The 11,259-nt window shown below is 39.7% G+C and overlaps 1 protein-coding gene across 1 annotated transcript in view; it reads right to left on the bottom strand.

Annotated features, from left to right (window-relative positions):
* Positions 1-4,385: 4,385 nt before the first annotated feature.
* Positions 4,386-11,259, bottom strand: part of LOC137973147 (transient receptor potential cation channel subfamily A member 1-like) — a 28,682-nt gene continuing 21,808 nt past the window's right edge. Inside the window, exons 17-24 of the mRNA XM_068819902.1 lie at positions 10,614-10,780; positions 9,213-9,273; positions 8,359-8,430; positions 7,456-7,629; positions 6,691-6,759; positions 6,476-6,574; positions 5,561-5,682; positions 4,386-5,237 (exon numbers count right to left, since the gene is read on the bottom strand). Of these exons, the coding sequence (XP_068676003.1) occupies positions 5,156-5,237; positions 5,561-5,682; positions 6,476-6,574; positions 6,691-6,759; positions 7,456-7,629; positions 8,359-8,430; positions 9,213-9,273; positions 10,614-10,780 (846 nt within the window). The 3' untranslated portion in view covers positions 4,386-5,155. The remainder of the gene's footprint in view (positions 5,238-5,560; positions 5,683-6,475; positions 6,575-6,690; positions 6,760-7,455; positions 7,630-8,358; positions 8,431-9,212; positions 9,274-10,613; positions 10,781-11,259) is intronic.

Here is an 11,259-nt window from a genome sequence, read left to right on the forward strand (position 1 = left end):
CATAATCGTCATTGTCATTGTTATGATCTCCGTGATGGGGTCGTCATAGTCATCGACCTCGCCCTCTTTGTCCCAGTCGTCATTGTTTTAATCTTAGTCAAATTCCTAAAAGTCCTTTTCCATCCCAGGTACCCACGAGCTTAAGGAATAACATCGATAGGTGCAATTGAAGATGTTTAACACAATCGAATCAGCAAAGTTGGAAAGCGTTTGCAAAGTTTTCAGCACGCACAACTAAGAGTTCGTTAAATCTAAGGTTGTTAGCAGTGATAATAATTGAGTGGTGATGCCATAGTGTACCGTATGAGCCCAAGATATTGAGGCCTTGCCTGCGTCTAAGCTGAGTCCTAAAGCGCGCGCATGACTACTGAAAAGTACGATGTATCTCTCTCAAACAACATTAAATGTATTCATCTTGTTATTTCGATTCTTTTGTTTGCCCTAAAACAAAAGCCTAATCCTAGTCAATTTCTGATCTTAATTATCTGTTGAATGGAACATCTCCCCGACCCAAACAAAGACCACTTACAAGTTACTCTGTTAAGGAAAGCGTTCTTATGAATTGGACTTTATTGACAAAAAGAACTAACGTGACGAATCCGCAATTCCTGACGTTGTGGAGCCTTCTCATTCAAGCTGCCTTCTCAAGTTCTCATTTCGTTTACTGTATTTATTCTGTTTGTGGCCAATCATTCAATGATTGCCAATACTTTCCTATTATTCCCAACCCTTGATACCTCTTAAATTTCATGCTCTCTAAATTTGGCTGCTTCCTATACCCCACCCCACTTATGTTGCGATACCCACTGAAATCTTCACGGTGTCAATGATGATTTGAAACAAAAGGTTCTAAACCCCTTAAATCGACTAAAATGTTATTTGCCACCAGTGATTGGCAATCATAATTTTTCACCTTAGCGATGCTAATACTTGACGACAGTTCCAGGGTCCGTCCGTAGTCGACGATCATAATCTAACATCACCCACCTATTTTTACCCCCCCCCCCCCCCCTTCAGTTGAAAGCAATGAAAGTTTGATGGCCCGCCAGTTTTAACAAGTCATAATTTCGTTCGACGAAAGTCACTTTGACATCACTCTCCCAGTGTTTGCAAATCATAGTTTTGATCACGAGTCCACTATCGGTTGCCAATGAAATTCACACTCCCATCTTAATTCTACCAGCCCTTAAAAAATCATCGTTAGTTGCCGATTGTTTCTTTCATGAAGTTTTATGATGTAAGAGGCAAAAACTGCACAGTCGCTTTCGGAGTTTAAATGCAATCATTTCCTTTGCCTTTTGCTGGGCCACGCTGATGCCTTATTAGGTAATATTTTACTTATTCTCTACTTGTTATGTCTTGTAACGTGTTGCAATCTGTTTAAAGTTGTATTGTATGCTATCTGGCCGTAGTTAATTTCCCCCCCCCCCCCCCCCCCCCCCCCGCTACCAAATGCTATTCGAATCCCCTTCCTAGGGAACATTTCAGGGTCTCTCCCTGTAGGTAAAAATTAGGTTTCTCTGTTTGAAACGAGTGCGTAAATATACTTTGCATTGCGAAAGCTTTTGCTAGCGTTGCTACTTTTGCTGCTTCTCTTTGTTTAAAAGCGCTTGGCCTGTCCAAAGGTTTGACACGGTACACTACAGCTTCACCTCTTATCATAAGTTACCTTTACTTGCTTCTGTAATAGTCATCTTCTTCCTGTCTTGCTTGTTTTCTTCTTTATTTCAATTTCAATTATTTAATGCCTTTCTTACGAACTACTCTTACATGTTCTTGTCCCTGTGATTATCTTGAACTCTCTCTCCTTGCTTGACTTTTACATCTGAATGTCCCTTTCCAGTGTTGCATCCTGCACAAAACAAAATAACATGTTTTATTATATGACTAGCTCCGTGAGCGGGCAAGATGAACCAAATCCCGCGCTGTGATTGGCTACCCGAGCGGGCGAGATGGAGCTATACTGCCCGCTCGGGATTTCTCCCTTGGTCTCGCAAGATCAAAGATCCCCGGCAAAGACCACTCTTTTTGATGTTTTATCTCATATAATAAATTCTTTATTGACCAAGCTTGTTCGGTCAAGATGGCTGGAGAATGGCCTCGTTCTTTTTTTGCGTGTTTATGGACCTCGACTTCGGCTCGGTCCATAAACACGCAAAAAAAAGAACTTGGCCAATATCCAGCCATCTTGACCTCACGCTTGGTCAATAACCCATATATCATACGGAAAAAAAACTTAACAAACCTACATCTATTTCTGTGATATAGTTTTTGAGCTCATGTGATGCAGACTTGGAAGGAGGAGGATAGTTTGTGAATTTGAAAAACCCTCTTTCTTTTGGCGATTCATCACATGTGATGTTTTTATCCTCCCGAAAGCGGAAGATAATGGTGGAATTCAATAGAACTTAAAGTCCGTGCCAAAGTCAATTAAATTTGAAAATAATACTACCCTTAGTCTTTGGCTGCGTTTTATAAAATACTGTGGCTAACAGTAAACCAATCTTATGAACCTGCTCTGATATATAAGTGCCTAAATCCATTTCCCTAAACTTAATTTAGGGTGCGTTTGTTTGACCGTATTCCGGAATGGGAATACATGGAATAGAAGTTAGAAATCCTTTGTTTTTACGGAGATCCACATTAAAATTGTCAAACACCCGCTAAAATGCTATTTGAAACATATCTTTATTATCCTTGTTGCTTGAAAACGCCAAACATACTGTTATTAAATCTTCACTCCACGTATTCTTATTCCGGAATTGAATCAACCGAACGCACCTTAAATCTCTCTTGTTGGACGGGGACAAATTCAGAGCTGTCTCTTGAAATCATTCTTCCTCGTTCCGTTAATTGGTAAATAACCACATCTAGTCTCCTTAATGCATTATGAATCTGATATAGTTTATAGACAGGTTCTTACCTTCTTCGAAAATTCAGTCTGGAGCATTACTCCACCACTGTTTCCTCCTGCTATGCCCGACACCACTCAGTTTCATGATTGAAATCAGCGCCTGCAGTTACAAGAGACATAGATAATGTCATTTACTAATATTGGAGCGATCATTCAATAAATCATTAAATGAATAGTAATAAAAATAAACGCTATAATAGCTTTTATCTTGCAAACTTGTCTATATAAAGGTTTTTATTGCTCTGTACAAAGTGAATTAAACTTTCGATTTATTCGCGCAATCCAGAGTATGATTCAATAATACTCAAATAGAAACTTTCGGTAATATTTATTATGGTATAAAACATGATTATAGCATTTTAATCTGTGATGAAGCTTTCATGTTCGACCATTATTACTGTGCGAAGTTGACAGCGTGTATTTATGTGAGTAAACTATGGATCAACTTCACTTTTCTTGATGATAAAGCGGACATTTTTAAAAAGGCTGCCACTGCCGGAACTTTGAGGGAATCTGGTCTGTATAAACTGTATCGCATTTGTGTTGAAGCAAAATTGAAGTTACCTGTAATAATACGAAAGGTCCAACATTCCCTTGTCCTCCGCATGTCCACAAACGGCTGAAACTTCTGCAAAGTTGTATGACTGTTCGCTCGCTCGCTTTCCTTTCATTCCCCAACAGTTGTCAAGGGTAGGATGAACGTTGGAGAAACACCAAAGATGAAAAAAACCTTTCTCGGGAGACATTTTGAATTTTCCTTTGCTTAAAACTTTGCTCAACGTGGGCGATGCAAATTAGCATACATTTACAATTCAACAAGATTCTAACAAGTTCCCTTTTTTGTCACCCCCTCCTCCCCTCCCCTTCAAAATGTTGTTATTAGTATTATTATTGCTACAAAAAAAGTAATTTTAAGAGTGTGGAATAAAGAGCCTTTGGGGGTCTATGTGAAGTAGAAAGCATCCTTTCTGTATTGCCGCTTAAGGTGGCTGGAACCAGTTTCACTAGTTACTAGAAGGGTTGCCACTACAGCACTGCATCACGTAACAGTAATGTAAATAGTACCAAATGAAAAATTGAATTGGCTCCGATGAATCGTTTAAAGCTTTGCCAATGGTTCTATCTCAAATTGCTAACTACTCTATTCGACAATAAAAAATGGCGGTTACCGTGTTCATTTTTGAGATATAAGCAAGTAAAGACGAAATATAGGGTGTTTTTGAAGAGCTTTCTTGTTGCCATGGTAACTTATTAGATCACAACAGTGGGCGCATTTTGTTATCACTAATTGATGTTTCATACGGTACCATAACATTGCTGTTGCGTGATACAGTATAGTAGTTGTAACGCTATAATAAGAAGCTCTCTTAAAAGTGATGAAACTGGTTCCAGGTACCTTAAGTAGTTTAAAATTAAAAAGTCGATGACGCTTTAGTGATCGATAATTACTACACAAACTACAACAAGTCCATTGAACGAAATAAGTTTTTTTTTATTAACTGAGTTGGAATTCTATCTCTACAAGTTGGATAGATTACATATGCATACATCAAATTATTGAAAATCACTGGTTGGTTGTAATATTTCAGACAACATACTGACATTTAGAGGAGCTGGCTACAACCTTATTTTCGAAATAAAAGTTCTGACGATTTACCGATAGCTTCACTGGCGCTTTTAAGTATCTCGGGCATACGCCTGACTCGGAGCCTACATTTTCCGCATCTCTCCCACGTGAATCGTCCCTCTATCGCTTTATACTTAGAAAAGCTTTCTCACTACGGTTTGCGTCTCTTAACCACTCAACGCGCAATATCTCCGTTTACGTCAAACGAAACAAGAAACGACATGGAGGAGAAAAACCTGAAAACGATCAGGGCTGAGAGGACGATCACTCAAAGTGGGCAACTAGTTTTTCGCTCCTGAAACTCCCAAAGTTTTTTAGTCGCTATCTATTTTCACTACGTACTCATAATGGAGAAAATTTTAAATAGGTATTTTTACGAAAATTAACATGCACACAATTGCTGACACAAAGTGATCAGGGATCAAAACTTTATGCGCGCCATAATAACATAAGGTATTGTTAGACCTTTTCGTCAAAGTGAAATATATTCAAACATCAACAGGAAAAACAAATTAGCTTCCAGTTAATAGATGTCCGTGACAGCTTAAGAAAGATAAAAAAAACAGATTTAAAAAAAGTCCTCTGAGGGCTTAGTACTGTCTGTATCCGCGTGTTCACTTCCGGCTCTTCTTAATGGAATCCATGGATTTAATCAATGATGATTGTTCCTTCAATAGATCGTATATCCCATTGATTCTGTGACGCATAAATATTGAAAGAAAATGACTTGGAGTAATCTTACATTCAACCGAGTGAGTATGGAATGAGATTTTAAACTCACTGCGTTTTTCCAACTTATAATGGAAGAAAGATTATTTAAGACGCACGAAACAGAATTCTCGATGTCAACGTGACCTCAGTGTCCAAGGACATTAGAACTACCGTGTTTCGCGTTTAATTACTTGAGTTCGCAGAAGGTTGAAAACAAGTAAGCGAGGAACCGTATACCATCACAGAATTTTCCTGGTTAGTATTAGTATCAAGTGTAATGTGTTGAAAGGTATTGGGCGTGTCCATACCTTTTCTCCTGCTCAGCTACCTTCTCCATCAATGGATGAAACGCAGGGGGGAGGCTTAAGTATGTCTCCTCGTCATCTTTATCCTCTTTAGGGCAGCTGAATCCAATTAGCTTTTCATACAGCTGAACAAGAACACAGCGATAACTGATGAACTTGCTTTGTATGTTTTTTTTTTACACAAAGAATTGTCCCTATGCTAAGGCTAAGTTGCCCTATGATTGACATGTCCCTCGGAAGTTCAAGGGGGTGGGGGTGGTGGGTTGGTTTGCACCCATTTATCTATAGTAGCTGTTCCAAATAGTACATTGCATTAAGCACAGTACATTACATTAAATCACGTTTACATTCAAAGTTGTTGTTCTGGTTAGTCTCTGGTTCAATTACCTGATTAATTTTTTACAATTAAACAACTGGTCTACCTCCCACCGGATGGGATTCTCAACTCTATTGTGTTTTCATGTATTTGGCTGACTAGCACCTATGTTGTAAGGCCTTCTACACAGCACTGGTGAGACAGTGAATATGAATTATTCTAGGAGACCATGATTAGGAGCGTACATTAAATCATTGTATTTATGGTTACATAGACCTAGTATTGCAGTTGTAAGCTCCTAGTTATGGGTGCCTGATTATTTTCATGCAAGGGTGACTTTGTGGGGGGGGGGGGGGGGGACGGGGTTGGGGTGGGGGGGGACTGCGAAACAGGGATGATCATTATCATCATCATCATCCTCTCCTCCGGAGATTTACCTTCATTGCATGTCCATCCGCGACTTGTACTTGCTCAATCTTATTTTTTCGCCAGCTTTAGTCGTTTTTTCCCCCATTTTACTTACTGCCAAATGCTTTCAAAGGCGAATGCGTTCTTATATAAATTAAATGTAATGACTCAAGGAAATTTAATTTGTGAAATACCTTGGATGTCTTGTTGGGATACTCCACATGTTTGGCAATATGAGCTCTCCGACGGAGCCATCCGGGACTTGCCTCTTCCATATCGAGTACCAATTCTACCTGAGGGGAAAAATCAATTTGTGTGCTTGGGTCCTAATTTACTTTAGAGATCATGTTTATGACTTTTGTGTTGTATTCTCGTCGAAAAAGCTAATTTTCCCAAATGTATGTTGTACCTGCATTACGTAACGATCCAACACAGCGTTTTCTTGGATCTTATCAATGGCTCCAACGGCAAGACCGACCTAAATGAGCAAAACAATTTGTAAATTCGCAGACGTGATATTCGAACACTTTGATTCTGTTCAAGGTCGACTATTCTGACAAGATTAAACATAAAAGGCCGACCACAGTCGAAGGATCCACCTCAAATGAATGGAAAGGTGACTAATACTGATCTTTGGAACGTGTGCATAGGGAGTAGAACCCGAAGCGCTGGTATGCGGTCTGCGAGCGATATCCATTACACCACACGCCCATGTGCAAGTTATTTAAACGAAGACTCACTTATAACACGGTTTTCAACAGTAATTTAACCTGCAGCCTTTTCGTGAAGGAGTGGTTTCAAAAACCAAACTGCTTTTTCCCAAGTATTGGCCGGATAAAGATTAATGCTAACGTGGTTTTCCTGTGCTCCGACTAAACTCTGTTTAAAAATCGCCTCGAGCTAACCTTTTTTTTTTCGCAAAAAGGAAGCAACTTATTAAAAACAAAAAACAGGCATCGGTGGCTCTCTAAATAGCTGCTTAATGAGACTTGCAAAATGCAACGGTAGTAGGTATCTTGCATCACCGACTGTTCATCTTTGTGGCAAAGTGTACTTTATGCACTTTAAATATACAATGCACATCTTTAACTAATTATTCTACTTTCAGTATGCACATGCTTACATAATTATGCAATTATACTTATCCATTATTCAGCAGAAAAGACACACCTACCAACATGTTCATAATTATGATTGGCATTCCCAGCACAAACATAACGAATAAAATGTTGCTCAGAGTCGCATATTCGAGTTTGTCCCACGGCATGAAGATATTTGCATAGTTCATTTCACCAAGCGTCATCACAAATATGGTCATCATGGCGTAAGGAAAGCTTGCGTATTGCTCCTGTTTAGAAAACAAGATCAAACTATGCAAAAATGGGAAAACCTCTCATTCTCTTACAAAAGTCGTACTTTTCAGCTTTTGCATACCAGTGTGGACACTTCACCTCTGGGAAAGAATAGAATCATTATGAAGATAAACCGTGAACGAGGCTCTGCTATCATCCACCCTGCATATTACTACAATTGAAATGTTAATAACAGCCATTGTTGTGTGAGTCGTTCTTCAAAGAACGCTGGCAAAAGGAAACAAAAGGTAATCGCTCCATTTAAAAATGATGAAAGGGATGTTCAAACTCTTTTCAAATATTTTCTTCGAATTTCAAACTCGATTCGTTCATTTTATTAATATACTTTTGCCAGAGGTGACTTGACAAAGGGCATGGAAAAGATTTCAGTGGTTGCTCTTTCATGAATTTAGACTGTGTGCGTAAATTGATATAATAATTGGAATACCTGTTGGGATGTGGGGGCAGGAAAAGAACTGAAATGGCGAGGAACAGGGAAAAAACGCAATAGGTGGGCCCGGGTTTCCTGCACTTACTCGTGTCTAGATCTTTTCAGCAAGAGAGACGACTGAATGGTGAGCGACAGACCGTGTTTGTTACATAAACTTAAACCTCATGGTAACTGTCCGCAAAAACGTTATCAGACACAAAAGGAGCCAACGTAACTTGTTGGCCAAACATAGTCTATAAAGAATCGTTATAAAAACACAAGTGTAAAACCTTACTGTTTCGTCGTCCATTAGCAGATAGAATGTACTGCCAAATGCCACAACGAATAAGAAGAACAATAAAAGAACCTGTAGGAAAAAGACAAATTATCTTCATCTGAAGAAGATAACATTGCAGGTTATTTCTCTTTGACGTAGGCGTTGGTCTGGGCATGCGCACTATCCCAGTGCTACGACATAGCGTGCGCCATATCTATACCTGGCAGTTTGCGCTGCGTCAAATGCGCGAGATTACGTTATATTGCACGAATTTCTAAACAGGACTTCCTATCATTGCCGAAAAAACCCGAAGGTGTTCCGTTGAGTACCAGTCCCCCAAACGCGAACACGAAATTTCGGTTTATAACTTGGACTCATGTGAACAAATTGGGGGTAACAAGTGAAGCTCAATCACGCGTGACAAACTGTTCTGTATGGTTATAACCGAAGTTTTCGATTCCTGGGAGTGACAATGCGTGACAGGTGGCAGGTATGCGTGACACTTGCATCACTGTACACGTGAACTCCTGAACGCTTGAACACGCCATTTACAATGTCAAATTAAGAAATAAAGGGGGATTAAATTTCCCTACAAATGTGAACTGAATAGACGAGGATGCTGTATTTCCACCCGCGGAATGATCAATTAGCAGTGTTTCTTCGTCTTTGTCAGTGACGTTTTTCTGCTCAGATGCACACGTTCACACGGGCATATAGCTTGCTACGCCTGTGTGAAACTATCAACATAGGGGAAATTTAGATAATCACATAACAATTTTTTGCGTTGAACAAGTGATGAATTATTTGACTCCATTTGACCAGGAAAAGGGTAAAATTGAAAATCAACGACGAAACGAAAATGAAGTACAAACCTTCAGCAGCGTTACAAACATAGTGGTCAGCATGATGACGTATTTGCCATAAGCTGATAACCTGAATTAAGTAAAAATTCTAGTATAAGTTGTTTAAATTTTACTATTGTTCACGAGAAAAGAAAGCTAACAAAATCAGCGATGTAAAATTGAGGCGACGTAAATAATTCATTTTGCGCACAGGATGCTCAATGGAGTCTCCCACGTGCCACAGGTGTTCCATTTAGTGAGACACATGTATAGTGTTTCACAGATATCCCATTTAATGAGACACAGGTACAGTGTGTCACAGAAATCCCATTTAGTGAGACCCATTTATTGGTTTTATCAAACAAGTTGATGAAGGTAAGTTAACCACCGTAAGAGAGAGATCAGCGCACAGGTGGCTCAGTTGGTTGAGCACCGGTCTGTCACGTGGGAGGTCGTGAGTTCAACTCCGGCCGGACCAACACCCAGGGTCTTTAAATAACTGAGGAGAAAGTGCTGCCTTTGTAATTACATCTGCAAATGGTTAGACTCTCTAGTCTTCTCGGATAAGGACGATAAGCCGGAGGTCCCGTCTCACAACAGTTCAATGTTCATAATCCTGTGGGACGTAAAAGAACCCGCACACTTGTCGCAAAGAGTAGGGCATGTAGTTCCCGGTGTTGTGGTCTGTCTTCTGTGGTATATCATGGTTGGGAGGGTAAAAAGGGTGCACTTAATTTGGAGCCTCGCTGTGTTGCGTGACTCCCACCACAGTTGTGGTGAAAGTTACAGTAAATAGATCTGTGACCTGAGGTTTCGATCGTTAGCCCTTCGTCAGAGCGAATTCACTCTCGACCTACCCAGCAATAAGGTTTCCCTTGAAACTAACCCGTCCATTTAGCGAGACTCTGACTCATTTGCTGGAGTATTTTTGGCTTTGAATTGACTTGACGATGGACATGTTTCTCAAAACAAATAAATTGATGCCATGTGGGTGTCCTCAATTGATCCTTTAAGAATAAAACTCTGGGTCCAGTTGCCTGAAGCCTGGTTCGCGCTAACTGCTGGTTAAGAGGTATAAATACCTATTGGTTTCCATGGCATTTGACGCTGGTTAACGCTAACTATGCTTCGAGCAACCCGGCCCTGTTATGGAAACATTTTGTGTTGTGTCGGTTGAAAACGATGGTCACGTGACAGATAATACAAAAATTAGTCGACATGTTTTTAAAACGAAAATAAGCAAGCAAAGAGAAATGCTTTTCAATAGAATTAAATAACTTTGAGAAATCAAGAGTAACAACAGTTAATTTGAAAAACCAAAATGTCCAATTTTGGTCACTTTGGAGCATGGCCTGCCGTGAAGTCTTGGAAAATACCCCGAGCTCTCACTGACTTTCGTGTTTTTGTTATAAACATGAAACATTGATTCACCTTCTCAAAAGCAAGATAAGGTTCATCCATCCGAAGAACAGAGCAATGGCGCCAGTTTCCTGTTTTATTCCCACCTTGCAGTCGCAAATGGGGAGAACGTAAATCAAAGCTAAAATGTAACTAATCCACTCCAGAGTATTGGTTTTTTCCCAAAAATATTTGACTTTCTGAAATTAGAGGAAAAAAAGACAAATTTGATATATAACGAATTTCGTGCGTCTTATTTAGCAGACTGGTGGCTGATTTATATGGGATACTTTGTGTCGCGAATCGCTACTGTACTAGCGACCTTTCCAACCCAATCTCCCACCTAATAACGTACTATACAGTCTAAAATGGTAACTGAAGCCTGTTAATGTAGAGCGTCTAGATTTTCATTTCATTATGATCGCGGGTGCTCTTGGGTGTTCCAGCTTGTTCAAGGTGTTGGTGATGTCATGTTTACAGAAATACACATAATCAGACGCAGGTCCAATTTTTAATCTTACATAGTTGAATCTATCGAACGACCTGCCTCGATTAGCTATGCTACCTGCGGGTTGCTCTCATTGTTACTTGATATTTTTAAGACCGAAAACAGCTTCCTGTATCTTGAGCTAAAAGCAATGCTAATTTAGCAAATAGTTGGCAAAGGCTTAGACTTAAG

This window comes from Montipora foliosa, chromosome 10 (assembly GCF_036669935.1).
Source record: "Montipora foliosa isolate CH-2021 chromosome 10, ASM3666993v2, whole genome shotgun sequence".
NCBI classification, from domain to species: Eukaryota; Metazoa; Cnidaria; class Anthozoa; order Scleractinia; family Acroporidae; genus Montipora; species Montipora foliosa.